General features: G+C 40.7%; 1 protein-coding gene across 1 annotated transcript; it reads left to right on the top strand.

Annotated features, from left to right (window-relative positions):
• Positions 1 to 471: 471 nt before the first annotated feature.
• Positions 472 to 2157, top strand: LOC146456730 (uncharacterized). The gene has a single exon (XM_085092695.1). The coding sequence runs from the start codon at positions 676 to 678 to the stop codon at positions 1909 to 1911; it is 1236 nt and encodes a 411-aa protein (XP_084948821.1). The 5' UTR covers positions 472 to 675; the 3' UTR covers positions 1912 to 2157.
• Positions 2158 to 17823: the final 15666 nt, after the last annotated feature.

A 17823-nucleotide genomic window follows, 5' to 3' on the forward strand; every position in this document is an offset into this window, starting at 1 on the left:
ACTCGAGTGTAACTGCTAATCAACAAAGATTCTTCGAGAAGATTTTTGGCCCTCAGCTTTTACTTAGACTTTTCTTTACCTTTAGCTCGAAAGTAGTCTTTAAAACCATTTTTAACGAGCGCGATGAAAAGCGCCGATTAACTTCTAATCGTGGATTAGCGTTAATCGGCTTTCGAACAACCCGGCCCTGGTTGCTAATTAAAGGGCATTTGACACTCTTCTGCGCATGTGCGGCGATTTGATTTCTGATCCGACGGAACAGTTTTCAAAGTAGGCATCTGCGAGGAAAATCTTTTTCCATCCACCTTGTGAGGCTTGTAGAAGTGAAAATAACGATATCGAGGAACTGTTTGGTCATTTGTGAGGGATTGAAATCGCATATTTTATATTTTTATTTGAATATCAACAAGTTTTTCGAAATTGATTTAACTATAAAAGTTAACGCTAAAAGAGAACGACGTTGCCGACTCACTGATCCAAAAGGGCTCTAGGCTCGCACACCTGTATGGATTACCGAAGACCCATAAGAAGAAACTAGCGGTGCGTCCAATCCTGTCAGCGACAGGAACCTACAACTATAAACTTGCTAAGTGGCTGGATCAAAAGTTAAAACCTTTGTCCGTCAATGACCACACCGTTAATGACATCTTCTCGTTTGCTGATGATCTACATGGGATGAAAATCGACGAACACGATATTTTAGTGTCATACGATGTTTCATCTCTTCTCACAAACGTGCCAGTGGATGAAACAATTGAAATCCTAGCGGAGAAAGCTTTTAAAGAGGATTGGTTCAACAAAGAATACGACCTTAACATCACAAAAACCAACCTTATAGAGTTGTTAGAGGTTGCTACAAAAAATCAGCTTTTTCAATTTGAGGGAAATCTGTACGAACAAGTAGACGGAGTTGCTATGGGCTCTCCACTTGGGCCACTCATGGCAAATGCTTTTATGTGCAATATCGAAGAACAATTGACAAACCAAAACAAGATGCCCGCCTTCTATAAACGCTATGTCGATGACACCCTCAGCAAAATGCCCAATGTTTCATCTGCCTCTGAATTCTTGTCGACACTGAATGAAATCCACCCCTCAGTCAGTTTCACAATGGAACTCGAAGACAACGGCAAACTTCCCTTTCATGGAATGGCGATTATCAGAAATGGTCCCCGACTAGACACGAAGGTCTACAGGAAACCAACCGATACTGGACTTTTACTGCACTATCAAAGCCATGTTGACATGAAATACAAACATTCTCTGCTGAAAACAATGTTAAACCGGGCGTTCAATTGGCATTTTTTCCATCAGGAATGTGAACGTCTTAAAGGGATTTTTTCGCGCTTGCATTATCCTAAAACCGTCGTAGAGAACACCATCACACATTTTATTGAAACGAAATTTACTGAGAATGCATGTCCTAAACAACGGGTATCCGACGAACGAGCTCTCGTCAGAATCGTGCTACCTTTCAAAGACCAGAAATCGGCGAACGCGGTAAGACACCAACTTAATGATCTCAGCCGAAAGATCGATGCTGATGTCCATCCTGTCTACACAAGTCAGAAGATTAAGAGCAAAATCAAACCAAAGGAACATAAACCTCCAATTGTGAATCAACAAAACGTTGTTTATTATTTCAAATGTGGTCTGTGCGATGCAGACTATGTTGGCTTCACGAGTCGGCACTTACATCAACGTGTGGAGGAACACAAACGATCAGCAATTGGCAATCACGTAAAGGACGAGCATGGACCGGATCCAGAGACTATTAAAAGCAACTTCAAAATCCTGAAAAAGTGTCAGAACAAACTCGACTGCTTGATCTTCGAGATGTTGTTTATTCGCGACCTAAAGCCGAAACTGAACAAACAATGCGACTCGATCCGCGCGAAGTTATTTGTTTAATTATTTCACTTTTAAATACCTTTTAAATACCTTTTATCGTTTTTAGCGTTCCTTTGTATTTATCATTCACGCTATTATTTTTATATTGTTTAGATCTGAATATCTTCGAGCTTTTTAAGTCAGTATCTCATTAGTTTTTTCACAATTGTATATAAGCACATATTTTACTTCTCATTTTGAACTTGAAAATGACCGTCGGACGGTCGAAACGTCGTTCTCTTTTAGCGTTAACTTTTGTAGTTAAATCTATTTGAATATCGTCGAGAAAATCGATGTCCTCGAGAGGAGGTATTCGAACCGGCTCTGGACAAAAGCTCCTGTCGCCTCGTAGCCGCCTTGTTTCAAAAGAAAAGAAGAAAAAAACGAAGAAAAGATGGGAGGACGAGCATCGGAAACTTTTATGTTGCTGCCGATGTACACGCCAGTTGGAAGAAATTAAAATTGTTGTCAATCAAGATCGCACATGCACGTTATCGTGACAAAGGCCCTTTAAAGCCACTTGTAATAGTTTCCGTGCACTAGGGTAGTAATTTTTGACACAGCTGCATTGTCCATAATATTTACAGTCAACTCCCTTTATCGCGGACACCCTGGGGACTGCGAGTTAGCTGTAGTGTCCTTAATATTAGCAAGAGTCCGTGATAGCGAGAATCTATTTCTGTCAAATGTCTGTGGTTTATTTTTTTGCTGGGGATTTAGGTGCTGTCCGTATTATCATAGACTGCAAGCAGTCCCTTTCTGGATAGTCGAAAGGTCGCGCGAAATAGCCGAGCGCGAAAAAAAAAATAGAGCGAACGAGCGGAAGGGGGCTTGGGGAGAGTCTCTTCTCGTTTATTTCTCCTCGCTCCAGTCTCGCTGCGCTATGAGCACACCATCTCGACTAACCAGAGAGGGACTGCTTGCAGTCTAGTATTATCAGGGTGTCCGTAACAGCAAGGTGTTCGCAAGGCATGAGCTGACTACAGCTAGGCCTCCATTACTCGAACATACATGTAGGTTTTGCTTTCTGGACGTTTATTTCATATTTTTCTCACCTACAGAAATTTTTGTAAACTCAAGCATTTGCTGCCTCGTTCACGAACATCATGGTTAGTAGTTATACCTGCTGATATTATCATCATCATCATCATTACCATCCATATTATTATTATTATTATTATTATTATTATTATTATTACTATTATTATTATTATTATTATTATTATTATTATTATCATCATCATCATCATCATCATTATTATTATTATTATTACTATTATTATGATCATCATCATCATTATTATTATTATTATTGATATTGATTTGTTTTTTGTTCGGAAATCTGCATATATGGTTGTTAGTTGTTCAGTATTGCCTCTTATTCGCCTCTTCACTTATGTCCAGAAATGCACCTAACCCTGATTTTGGGTATATGACCGTTCGTGATTATTTGTGTTTTAGTACGAATTTTGGGTAGGGGACACGCTGTGATGACGTAGCTCAACTTTTGATAGAATGCAGTTGGATCGCCCACCCAATTTGCTGGAATTAAGCACTTCTACTGAATTCATTTTTGAATAGACCGGTCTCTGAGTTTGGTTCCCTCTCGGTTATCTTTAACTCAATTAACAAAAACAATTCCTAATCCCCACCGGTAATTCTCTCGATTTCTCTTCTCTTTTTCTCAGGACATCACACCGAATCACTATCGTCAATGCCATTGCCCTCAATATCGCAATCGCTGTCGTCAATTGGTGAGTAGCGTTGTATTTTACAGATATTCCATCTGGTCCTCGAGACACCCCACTGGCAATTTCTCTTGATTTCTCTTCTCTTTTTTCTCAGGATACCACACCAAATCAACATCGTCATCATCATCGTCGTCATCATCATCGCTGTCGTCAATTGGTGAGTAGCATTGTATTTTACAGATATTCCATCTGGTCCTCGAGACACCCCACCTGCAATTTCACTTCATTTCTCTTCTCTTTTTTCTCAGGATACCACACCAAATCAACATCGTCATCATTATCGTCGTCATCATCATCGCTGTCGTCAATTGGTGAGTAGCATTGTATTTTACAGATATTCCATCTGGTCCTCGAGACACCCCACTTGCAATTTCTCTTGATTTCTCTTCTCTTTTTTCTCAGGATACCACACCAAATCAACATCGTCATCATTATCGTCGTCATCACCATTGCTGTCGTCAATTGGTGAGTAGCATTGTATTTTACAGATATTCCATCTGGTCCTCGAGACACCCCACTGGCAATTTCTCTTGATTTCTCTTCTCTTTTTTCTCAGGATACCACACTGAATCAACATCGTCATCATCATCGTCGTCATCATCATCGCTGTCGTCAATTGGTGAGTAGCATTGTATTTTACAGATATTCCATCTGGTCCTCGAGACACCCCACTGGCAATTTCTCTTGATTTCTCTTCTCTTTTTTCTCAGGATACCACACCAAATCAACATCGTCATCATTATCGTCGTCATCACCATCGCTGTCGTCAATTGGTGAGTAGCATTGTATTTTACAGATATTCCATCTGGTCCTCGAGACACCCCACTTGCAATTTCTCTTGATTTCTCTGCTCTTTTTTCTCAGGATACCACACCAAATCAACATCGTCATCATTATCGTCGTCATCACCATCGCTGTCGTCAATTGGTGAGTAGCATTGTATTTTACAGATATTCCATCTGGTCCTCGAGACACCCCACTTGCAATTTCTCTTGATTTCTCTTCCCTTTATCTCAGGATACCACACTGAATCAACATCGTCATCATTATCGTCGTCATCACCATTGCTGTCGTCAATTGGTGAGTAGCATTGTATTTTACAGATATTCCATCTGGTCCTCGGGACACCCCACTTGCAATTTCTCTTGATTTCTCTTCTCTTTTTTCTCAGGATACCACACCAAATCAACATCGTCATCATTATCGTCGTCATCACCATTGCTGTCGTCAATTGGTGAGTAGCATTGTATTTTACAGATATTCCATCTGGTCCTCGAGACACCCTACTGGCAATTTCTCTTGATTTCTCTTCTCTTTATCTCAGGATACCACACCAAATCAACATCGTCATCATCATCGTCGTCATCATCATCGCTGTCGTCAATTGGTGAGTAGCATTGTATTTTACAGATATTCCATCTGGTCCTGGAGACACCCCACTGGCAATTTCTCTTGATTTCTCTTCTCTTTTTTCTCAGGATACCACACCAAATCAACATCTTCATCATTATCGTCGTCATCACCATCGCTGTCGTCAATTGGTGAGTAGCATTGTATTTTACAGATATTCCATCTGGTCCTCGAGACACCCCACTGGCAATTTCTCTTGATTTCTCTTCTCTTTATCTCAGGATACCACACTGAATCAACATCGTCATCATCATCGTCGTCATCATCATCGCTGTCGTCAATTGGTGAGTAGCATTGTATTTTACAGATATTCCATCTGGTCCTCGAGACACCCCACTGGCAATTTCTCTTGATATCTCTTCTCTTTTTTCTCAGGATACCACACCAAATCAACATCTTCATCATTATCGTCGTCATCACCATCGCTGTCGTCAATTGGTGAGTAGCATTGTATTTTACAGATATTCCATCTGGTCCTCGAGACACCCCACTTGCAATTTCTCTTGATTTCTCTTCTCTTTTTTCTCAGGATACCACACCAAATCAACATCGTCATCATTATCGTCGTCATCATCATCGCTGTCGTCAATTGGTGAGTAGCATTGTATTTTACAGATATTTCATCTGGTCCTCGAGACACCCCACTGGCAATTTCTCTTGATTTCTCTTCTCTTTATCTCAGGATACCACACTGAATCAACATCGTCATCATTATCGTCGTCATCATCATCGCTGTCGTCAATTGGTGAGTAGCATTGTATTTTACAGATATTCCATCTGGTCCTGGAGACACCCCACTGGCAATTTCTCTTGATTTCTCTTCTCTTTTTTCTCAGGATACCACACCAAATCAACATCTTCATCATTATCGTCGTCATCACCATCGCTGTCGTCAATTGGTGAGTAGCATTGTATTTTACAGATATTCCATCTGGTCCTCGAGACACCCCACTTACAATTTCTCTTGATTTCTCTTCTCTTTTTTCTCAGGATACCACACCAAATCAACATCGTCATCATTATCGTCGTCATCATCATCGCTGTCGTCAATTGGTGAGTAGCATTGTATTTTACAGATATTTCATCTGGTCCTCGAGACACCCCACTGGCAATTTCTCTTGATTTCTCTTCTCTTTATCTCAGGATACCACACTGAATCAACATCGTCATCATTATCGTCGTCATCACCATCGCTGTCGTCAATTGGTGAGTAGCATTGTATTTTACAGATATTCCATCTGGTCCTGGAGACACCCCACTGGCAATTTCTCTTGATTTCTCTGCTCTTTTTTCTCAGGATACCACACCAAGTCAACATCGTCATCATTCTCGTCGTCGTCATCATCATTGCTGTCGTCAATTGGTGAGTAGCATTGTATTTTACAGATACAGGGTGTTCCCTCTGGTCCTCGAGAGTCATTTGGCTCACGCCAAACATAACTAAATTGTGCAACTATAACTAATTTTTAGTAGCATATTGTCACGTTTATTCCCAGCGTTTACGCGGAGGTAGTGGATACTAAGACCCGTACCACTTTGCTTAGCTACAATCTTGAAGGCAGACAAACCCTCTGGAAACGAAGTTAAAAATTACATTCCTGAAGAGTCGTTCGTGATTTTTCACTGAACATGTTTACGGCATACGTTTTCACTGAGATGAATGATATGACATAATACCACTTGGAAGTTAAACAGTAGTAAAATTATGGCAGCTAAGAGTTCGATGTTGTAACGAACTTTGATCCATTTTCAGATCCAACCCTTATTTCCCCGACTTCCTCGTATTCATCCACCATCCTGTCGTCTTCAGCAGTCCCTCCTACGTGCTTGTTCTACGATTGCTATGGTAGGTGCTTTCAGTATACCATTCATTGAAGAGTCAATTAGACAACAAAACGGAATACTTGTCAAACTGTACAGTCAGCGTCGAGTGGGGACCTTATGAAAATACGACGGCGTCGGCAACGACAACGCCACAAAGCAAAAGGGCTTAATGAAGTTTTGGTACATTTCTCTGCTGTCTTTTGCAAAACGACAACGTGAAATGACCAAATTCGAGGTTTTGTAGAGAACGTGAAACACAAGACGGTGAATTTTTCGTTCTCTTTCTTAATTTGAACACCACTCCTGCCAATTTGGTTCCTGGGTAGTTTGTTGTTTGTGTAGAAGTTGAACGAGTTGAAATAATCGCGAAGTAGCACAAATGAAATAAAGTTATATTTTCAAGTGACGTTTTGGCTGGCGTTGCCGTCTTGCATTCGTAAGGTCCTTAGTTACGGTTATCGACATTCGTGGCAAACGGCAAAAATGATCACGTGACTACCACCGGAGTTTGCCATTCGCTGTTCAGTTCCGAGTTTCTAAAGGAAGTTGATTAGTTTCGTAGTAGCATCAAAGACTAGAATTATTTTGCGCTATTCTTGTCTATTTACTAATTCTTTTAGGAAACGTTAACGCGAATCTGACGTTTTTCGTTTGTAGTAAATCAAATGTAATCCTGAATTTATCTAATATGTTGCTCACGACTGGGAAAATTGTGAAACGTGTACTAAAGATCGTTAGGCTACAATTTATCAAAAATTGATTATATATATATATACAGTAGAACCCAGTGACAGAATACAACTGCTATCTATAGCCTGTGAATTATTTTGTTGTTGGCAAATGAATAAGAATTAATTCTTAGATGATAACGGTTGATTTTTGTTTGATTACAGTGCGACGCACATTACCGTGGCCACCCAACAAACTTTTTTTACAAGTAAGCCATAAAATACAAAACGACATCTTTTCAATAATTCGTTGTTGCGTCACTTGCCTGTTGGACTTTGCAAGGAGGCGTGACCGTTAATACTTGTAAAAAAAAGTTTGTTGGGTGGCCACTGTGAGGCGCGTCGCACTGTAAGAGAAAAATTCCGATGTCTAGTTTCGAACTTGTTTGAGGTGCAAACCCAGCGTGTTATGCCTGACCAGCAAGATGTCGTGCCCTCCGGCTGTCCATCTTTTCGGGAAGGCTGTTGATAAATGATCATAGGAAAATGTTCAATAGCTTCATGGTTTGGTTCGTAAAAGAGCTATCGTAAAGCTTATAGACTTGTATAGATTCTGGCTTGTAGAGGCGTGGGTTTGCTAGCGTCTTGTCTCTGCTGTCTCAAGTACCTCTTTGATTATTTGAAAAAATTATACAACGTTTTCTTTTACCACAAGACAATGATATAAATTATTTCCATGTCAATTTTAGGTGACTGCAATGGTTCTGCGGTTTTTGATTGCGGTGCGTGTGTCAAGGTAAGGAAAATGAGGTCTTAACAATTATTTTCACGAACAATGAAATGCTTCTTATTGCTTAGACCTTCAGTTACTGTAGAAATAACTGTAAGTCATTGTCACTTGGTTGAATTATTTCAAACATGTGCAAGTATATCATCTATATTTTATAATTAGAAACCGTTTAGATTCTAGTACGAATACGAGAGATATATCCCATGAAACTTCATTTTACTCTTCTTGAGGGACGAACTTGACCTTATGAAAGAAATGTGATGGTATATTTCCAGCCTGGTGAATGAATGAAAATTATGATTATTCTAGAAAGTGACGCAGGCATACTCGGAAAAAAGAAATCCGAGTGCTCCTAACAGGAGTCGAACCTAAGACCTTCCGATTACTAGTTCGGATGCTCTACCACTGAGCTACAGGAGACTCGTGGGAGCTAAGGCCATTAAACTAGGTTCATGCGACAAACATCCTGCATACTGCTAGGATTTGAATGTCAAACGTGTGGTATATGAAAGAAATGTGATGGTATATTTCCAGCCTGGTGAATGAATGAGAATGATGATTATTCTAGAAAGTGACGCAGGCATACTCGGAAAAAATTTGTCCCATGAACCTAGTTTAATGGCCTTAGCTCCCACGAGTCTCCTGTAGCTCAGTGGTAGAGCATCCGAACTAGTAATCGGAAGGTCTTAGGTTCGACTCCTGATAGGAGCACTCGGATTTCTTTTTTCCGAGTATGCCTGCGTCACTTTCTAGAATAATCATCATTCTCGAACTTGACCTTGTTGTTTTGAATGATAATGGCCAAGCCTTTTCGTAATTCTAAAAAGACGAGATCACTGACATACAACGCCACTACGTCATTCTCACAAAAACTCGTAGTAAAATGACGACGGCTATCTCGTTTTCCCGCCAAAATGACATTGGGGCACTTGCGCGCGCTTTTCTCCTCTTGGAAAACCTCGTTCTCGTGCTACACGACGGTCGATCTCTCAAAACGTGTCTTTTAAATTTAAAAAGCGTTGTTCTTTTTTATCTTTCAAAGCATTTAGCCATCTGACTAACTTGTTTCCTTCACTGCAGGGCAACACAGGCCTGGCTTCATTTAGAGATTGTAACAACGTCTGCAATGGTAGCGCAATAAATGCCACCTGTGGAGTGTGTCTTTTGCCAGGTGCAGCCAACCCAGTTCTGGATTGCAACAACGAATGCATGGGAAATGCTGCGATAGATGATTGCCAAGTGTGTAGCGGCGGTAGCACAGGACTCGCAGCAAATTATTTGAAGGATGGTTGTGGTACGCTTTTGGAAATACGTTCTTGTTTTGTATTGTAAGAAACGAATGACGATGTTAAAGTAAATTATATACCTGAGCAGAATAAAGAAACAGAAACATTTTTAGAGGGTTCGCCACTTCACGACGCTGTGACAGTCTGTGACAAATTTGAAAAACGAAGACATTGAAAACGAGCAGCAAACCTTACGTCTCACAATATTTCTTCTTAGCATTTCTTCATTTTAACAGTCAATATTCCCATCTCTTCAATTCAAAATGACAGTCATGTTTAGTTATTCTGTCTCTTAAAACTATGTTTTCTAGACTTTAAAGCAATCTTTCACCTCAAAGAGGGACTGCCATCTACCTAACGAATATGTCAACGATAACTTCAGGGTCGAATTTTCGCCCATTTGGTTCTGAAGCTCGTATTGTCGCTCATAATGGAGCAGTCATTCTTTGTCTAGAGGGAAATGAAAAAACTTTAACCTAAAAACAAACTTAACACAGTTTTAAGCGACATTTTCTTACCCTCCAGGTGTATGTAATGGGACCAATGCAACCTGTGCCGGCTGCGATGGTGTCCTGTACAGCGGTAAGGTCCTTGACGCATGCGGCGTGTGTGATGGAGACGGATCCACCTGTACCGCAGTTGTTAATACCAAACCTAAAGCCATTGGGAGCGGCCATCCGAGTGTTTTGGTGATTGGCGCTGGATTTGATGATGGAGATGAGACCGTATGTCAACTGCATGATCCCGGGTCTGGGGATGTAGTGGTCAATACCACAGGTGAACATGTTAGAAGTCCAATGATCTAAAGCCGGTGACACACCACGCGATTTTATACGCCGATCGCCGGGATCGGCGAAAATCGCCAAGCGTGCCCTGTGTAGCGATTGCGATTTTCGCAATCGGCGATTAAATTCTCCAGCATTCGCCAAGTGTGCGCGTTCCCGCGATTTTCTACGCTCATCGCTGCGAAATGCCAGTAAAGTCAACCAATCAGGTTGGGCGATTTTATAACATGACTTTTCAAAACCCCTCTCGATGGAGCCCGGGAACAAGGTTGAAGTGCCACATCGCCGCGATCGGCAAAAACAAATCGCCAAGTGTGTCCGTACCAATCGGTGGCGAAAATCACTTGCGATTTTCGCTGGCGATCAAATTCGCCGTGAGTGTGTCGCCGGCTTAAAAAAAACATAACTCGACAAAGGCATGGTTCGTACTCGTTTGGGCCTTAAAAAATTCATGACTATCCATGACCTTTCCAAGTTTTCCACGATAAATCGTTCGCAATTTATAGTGTAAAAATGCGCAGTGTTTATTTCTACTGAGCAAAAATCGGTTTCTTAGTTCCTTTTAGATTTTTTTTTTAATTTTTTATCTTCTTCCTTTTTTTCCCCTAAAAAAATGCTTTCTTATTAATTTTTCTCCATATACATGATTTTCAACAATGACTTTCAATGACCCACAAAAAAATCTATGACTTTCCAGGCCTGGAAAACAAAATTCCATGACTTTCTAAGTTCTCCGTAATCATCTACGAACCCTGAAAGAGTTCTAGCTTTGATATCCTTAATATTTGACATATTACTTGACTACAGGGGCCGACAAAATCAGTGGCTCAACCACTGATTGCTACTTTTCAGTAATAAATTTAAACTTTGTCTTGAGATACTCGAGGGTCAGGTAGTCACCAACCTTTTTTTTAGGGCATGAAAAAGCTCCCTATTTGTTTTTGTCTGTCTTCTTAAAAAAGTATTTGGCAGTCATTTTCCCATCCATTAATTTCGAATGGCAGGAAATACGCCATATACATACTGAAGAACGGAAATTGTAGTCTGAAATTCCACGGTGGTTCAATATAAAGAGATGAATCAAACTAATAGAAATTTTCTATTAGTTTAGAACTATTCTAAAGAGATGGACCTCTAACATTTTTCTTTAATCAAATACTATTTCAGCAATTTCAAGGAATCGTACGCATGCTCGATGTGTATTCCAACCGTGGGCCAATTTCAGCGCGGGCGTCTATAACCTGTCAGTCATTGTAGTACACCATGGCCAATCAAATGCTTATAGCAACACGCAACTTCAGGTTTACTACTACTCGAGCTCAAACCTCTCTCTGATAAGTGTTGTTCCAGATGAAGTTCTGAAGGATGATCTCCCGCGATACGTGACCATAGTTGGCAGCGGTTTCTTTGACTGGGTGGAGACCGCATGCCATTTTGGCTTCCAAAAAATTACGGATGTCATTTTTGTAAATGAAACTCATCTTCAGTGCAGGGTAAGTGTTTATATTCATTGTTGACAGAACGCTTTTTTTTACGTTTCACGGCAGCGTTTTTCAGCGTTCTTCTGTCCATTCTTGGTAGTTTGTCATGGAAATAAGCCCATTGTGTTGGTTAATCTTGTATAAACTTTTTGGCGTTTTTACCATCAAAATGATTAAGAATCGAGTGTTTGTTAATTAACATTGTGCATGTATTTACGGGCCAGTGAAGAGATTGTGAAAGTATCTAAAAAGATTCCATTTTGATATTCTAAACGTGTGCCACCCTGCGGCAAATAATTAAGAGAGACGGATTCTACCTTGGTGAGACATTTGGTGATCTTTAAATGACGCTGAAAGAAAGGAAATGCTCTCTTTTCTAAGGGACAAGGAGTCTTCATAATTCTAAGGCCAAAAAAAAAACAACAACAACAACAACAACAACGAAATGATACTCGATCAGTAGTGCGACTTTAAGAAACTGTGTCAAAATTATGTTCTCCATTCCATATTATGCTTTAAAAGCGCTAGCACAATAAATAAAATCCTTTCGGGAAGGAAAAGGAAAATGCATAAATTCTAGATGCAAAACGCTACTTGCTCGCTCAAGTACGCGTCAAACGGACATCGCGCGTTCACTAAAACTCAAATTACTTTAACCAAAAAGCGATCACTACCTCTTTATTTAACAAATGTACTGACTGTTTCATTTTTTTGTTTTGTTTTTGGAAATGTTCCGTTTCTCTCGCAGGTAGGAGCAGTCAATTTCTCCGTGTCCGTGTCAATGAATGGTGGACTGGAACGAGTCGGCAACGCCAATATGGTTGTGTATGCGCGCGCCCCCAACGTTACAGGGGTGAAATTCAGTAATAATGGAGCTAGAATTCTTGTTGACTATGATAGTGCAGCCGAGATTTTCAATGGAGATAAATGCAGTGATGCCTTTAGCAGTGAAACGTTGGCCCAACTTGGCGAAAGTCCAGGGTGTCGACACGTTACCAGAACAAAGTTGGAAATTATCCCGGGACGCGGTGCTAACATTTCCGTTGGAGACAGTTTGGTGTTTAAGGATGAGGCCATCAAGGCCCGTGGTGAACCGTTCAGCAGGTTTCTCAATGGCTCGTTCCCAGTCAACTCGCCGGATAACCCAATCAAGCCTGTGCCTATAATAAGAGGTGGGTTAGTTGAAGCTCAGAGAATATGTGTGTCTCTAATAAGGACGATAAACCGTAGGCCCCATCTCACAACCCTTGTTCGTAAGCAGCTCTGTAGGACGTTATAGAATCTACTGACTGTTCGCAAAGAGAAGGCGACGTAGTTCCTGGTGTTGTGGTCTGGTCTCTGTGTGTATATTCTCATGTTTGGGTGGGTGCCCAAACATGAGATAATGCTCAGATACATTATCTGCAGTAAGCTACTTTAAAATCCGAGAGTAAATAAAGATATGATGATATCTGCCTGAACCTGTTTAAGAGTAGTTTATTGTCCAAACAACGCGCATAATGAAAGAACTGAGCGAGTAAGACAAAACACAACAACTTAAACAGGCGAATACAAGCACATGAAACTGTTTATCTCAATTGGGGAGGGGGGGAGGGAGGTCCAAGCCCCTGTCCTCCAGTTTCAGTTCCGAACAGAAACAATCTCCAACGGTCTCTCTGTTTTTGTGTGTGCAAATGTACTCCTCGGTCTGGTAGTTACCTACTATTTCAGTGACAAGAAGCAACTATAATATTACGGGGGGCGGGGGTGGTAATTTCCCCCTAATGGGGATGTGCGGCTGAATGGACCGCATTTTTCACGACTGGATTGACTGTAATGGGTTTCTCATTTTCAACAAAGTAAATAGAATGGGGTTGTAAATGTTTAACACAACTAGTGTCTTAGAAATTGAAATAGCTTAAATGCGTCTCCGCCTCGAAAATGACAGCTAGTTATAAGGCTTCACGCGGAAGATGCGTTCACAAAATTAACGGGTTGGAAGTGCGTAATTTACATTTTTAAAGTAGTGACCAAGATGTGGTTTATAATTTAATGGGGTGATGGTACTTAGAAGTAAACGGCCTACACCCAGCAAAAGCTGAGCCAAATACCGCCCCTCCAAGAAATATTACTTTAGCCTTGGATAATTAGCCCAGATTTTTATCAGGCTTTTCTAAAGGTTTTGCTAGTGGTACCCACTTGTCAGACACCTAGGCGAGAGAAAAGAAATGAAGGAAACCGCTTGTGTAAGGATATAACTATAGCAGACCAAAGCTTATTCTAGATTATGAAGAAATTACTTATTTCACCTAAAGTAATATCTGTTCTTTTGAAGGCCCCCGTACACTTTCGTCTTGTGGAAACCTCACGATCTTTGGTTCCCAGTCCTTCGGTGGAGGAGGCCGTGCTCTGATTTTCACGTGGTCCTTGCTATCGCCCAGTAGCGGAGCTAACGTCACAGATATTTCAAGTGTTCTCAGTGGGTATGGCTCCAATGCTGATCGCGTTAAAATCTTTGGAGATCTGTTAACACCTGGGGTGGAATACGTTTTTCAACTTGGAGTAGCCAACTTCCTAAGCCCGTCAAACTTCGAGAACGTTACTTATGCAGTCAAAAAGGCTTCAATACCAGTTCCTGAATTGACGCTAAGTTCCAGAATTGACTTTAGTACCGGGAAAATACTTGTCTCGGAAGGCTTGTCAATAACCGCTCGCGCCGTTGTAAGTTAAACGGGAAAACTTTGTTGTCTTTGTCATTATCGTCAGTGTGATCACCATGCCAATATCACCCACAATGCCACTATTACTAAAATATCGCTTAAATCATAAATCTACTTCAGTTGTTGCTGCGGTTACAGTCGACTCCCGATAACTCGAACCTTCAAGGGAAATTGAAAAAGGATCGATTTATCGGGAGTTCGAGTTATCGAGAGTAAAATTATATAAAAAAATGGAAATTGGTTCGAGTTAGCGCGAGGTTCGAGTTAGTGAGGGCTTGAGTTATCGGGAGTTGACTGTACTTTTTTTTTTTCCTCTTCTTGTTTGCGGCAAACGGCAAACGTCAGAGACGCTTTCCATTTGTGAGACAGCTGGCTGGAAATGGATGCGCGAATTTGAAGGCCCGGTTATATGCTAGTCGTTCGGATTTCTTCAAAATATTGCGTACTATTTTTGGAATGTTCAAGTTTAAAAATTTTGTGGAACAAGGCCTTCAAAATGACCCATTCCCTTAACCGACTTGCCAGCCAATGTTTGTAAATAAAAAGCAAACTACGTTTCTCAAAGGAATTAGTAAGTATATTAGAATAGCCGTGCAAAAATAATCCTGGTCTTTAATGGCAACGTAAAACTACTAAGAATTAACTTAGAAACGAAAAATGGCGAGCAACATCATCAATGTAGAATAATCGTGGTCATGTGGTCATTTTAGACGTTTGCGGTTTGCCTTAGAAATGTAATCTTTGATGTCTCCAAGTGAAAATAAGAGGACAAAGAAAGAAACTTGGTTGGGAAACGTTGGTTGGGATATGTGAATTTCACTTAATTTATTTTAAGATATTGCTTTATTTTTCCGAGACTTCCGCAAACAGTCAGTGTGACATTACAGGAAGTAATCGCAACGTGCCATCATCCCATTGTGTAATGGCGGCATTTACAAGTGTCCAGATACATTTGCGGACGTCTCGGGAAACAGACTTCTTTGTTCACTTATCCCAAGGGCTATACTGGGGATCTCCCTTTTTGTCCCCTTATTTTCTATTGATGTCTCTATTAGTTTTCAAACCCCAATGGATTACTTTAAGTTTTACTTCGTCATTTATCAGTCACTTGAGATATGAAAAAGACCAGCCGCTTGCCTTACGTGACGTGTCACTTGTCCCTATATCTGTAGGTTGCTCCGTGCATCAATAACAACAAAGTTAACTTCAGATGGACTGTAACATGCAGTGATGCGAGTGCACAGCAAAAAGTCGAAGCAAGCAACATGTTCCAAACCACTAGAACCCAGGCTACTATCAGAGTAACGAAAGGCGTGCTGACTGGTGACGTCACGTGTACCTTCAATGTGACTGGAAGCATGGACTACGACTCTAGTGTCCAGAGCTCCGCCGCCGTGGACATCAAACCTATCTCCAGTTCCCTTCAACCTGCTATAGCTGGAGGTTTGGATAATGTTTTTTCTTGTTTTATTCTCAAACTCATTTATAATTCATCAAGAGAAAACAAAGGAAATCACATCATTGGATATGTGTTCCTAATTACCATAAAATTTTGCCAACTTTAGCCTTGAATTTCTCCAAGAGTTATTGGTCATTTGAGAAGCAATATCAAACACTAGAAACTGTGTTTCATCAGATATCCAAACACCTTGACGTGGTTTAAAAAACTTGGTTGTGCGTTGTCTTTTCAACCCCCTGTTTGGATATCTGATGAGACACACCTTCTCGTGTTTGATATTTACGCCAAGAGCTGGTCTGTTAAGGATATCTATTTTGTAGACACTCACCGTACAAATTTTGCAAATTCTCGAACGTGCTAGAATGGCACTGATAAAAAAACGACCGCACATCGTGGTTTTAACGCCAAAAGTGTTTGTTAAAGGTTGCCTTTTAAACTCATTCTCAAGACCGGCATTTTTCCATACCAATTTACACAGCTACCATTACTTCTAGAAGATTCCCACGCTGAAACTAGGACGCCCTATTACTGCGTGCGTTCGTTCAAAGCTTAACGAAACGAGAATATGTTCACTTGTTTACGATGTAATTTTTTGTTCAGGTGATCGGAAAATTGGTCGTGCGAGCGGTGTTATTACATTGGACGCTCAAACTTTGACAAGAGATCCTGACAAAACGAACGACATTTTGTCATGTAGCTGGCGATGTGAAGACCAGAATGGCGTCCTTTGTTACTCACTTGTGAACAGCGGACAGTTAATATTTGCTTCAAGTTCTGGATGCAAATTTGAGCTGGACAGCAGCCACTTTAGTGCGGGAAAAACGTACACAATCAGGTTTGTCACATACTGCTGTCATGTGGGATTCCATTTCATATGTAATAACGTTTACTATGATAGCTGGTTTAATGCTCTGTAAACCGGCGGGCGGGTTCAACTCGCGGAGACTTTGATCCTGGATTCCTTTTTTTTTTTAAATTAAACAAATGCCGTGAAAGTTCGTGACTTTTTCGAAAATTATCTGGAAACATTATGATGTGGTCATTTTTCCCTGATTTGATGTTACCATTTTTGACAGGCATTGTTTTTTGAAAATGGAAAATAGTTTTTTTAAAATGAAAAAAAAAATTATTTTCTTAGTGAAGCATGTATGTTTTAGCTGATACTGGTGTTGGCGTTTTTCTGAAGTTGTGGGGAAATCCAAAAAAAAAAAAAAAACAAGATAGGCATCATTAAGCAATCATGACGTAATTACCACGTGGTATAGCCTCGTTGGCATGGAGGGGGGAGAGGGGAATCTTTATTGTACCACCCTGTGAAATGCTGTTTTCAGAGTTGACAACATGATCACATGAGGTACCTTGTTACTCTTTCCCTTCTTTCTCTTTTGTTTAAACGGTATAAAAAATAACCACAACAACAACAACAACACAAAAAAAATACAACAACGTCTGTATCCTGTCGTGGTTCGCTAAAAAAACAGCCCTAATTTGCCACGCAAAAAAACCCGAACCAATTTTACCAAAGTGGGCAGCTTATTTGCTAGGCATTCTCTTCTTGCGTCGTTGTCCAAGCAAAATCTGGTACCTGCACTCAGCGTCCGGGAGGGATCAAGACCTTAACCACCCAGGGACTAGGCTGCAACGTGGCGAGATCTGCGACCAAATCTCTAGCCTCCACCGATCATGCTCTCCTTCCCCTTACATCTCTTTTCTCTTTCTTGCCGGAAAAAAGGTCACAGGTCAACTAAACACAGATCAAAACAGCTCGAAAGCCATAGCC

Source organism: Pavona decussata, unplaced genomic scaffold (genome assembly GCF_977016875.1).
Source record: "Pavona decussata unplaced genomic scaffold, jaPavDecu1.1 SCAFFOLD_254, whole genome shotgun sequence".
NCBI lineage: Eukaryota > Metazoa > Cnidaria > Anthozoa > Scleractinia > Agariciidae > Pavona > Pavona decussata.

Excerpts from the sequence above, each read along its gene's own strand:
- LOC146456730 (XM_085092695.1), top strand. The coding sequence starts at position 676 with ATGAAAATCGACGAACACGATATTTTAGTGTCATACGATGTTTCATCT.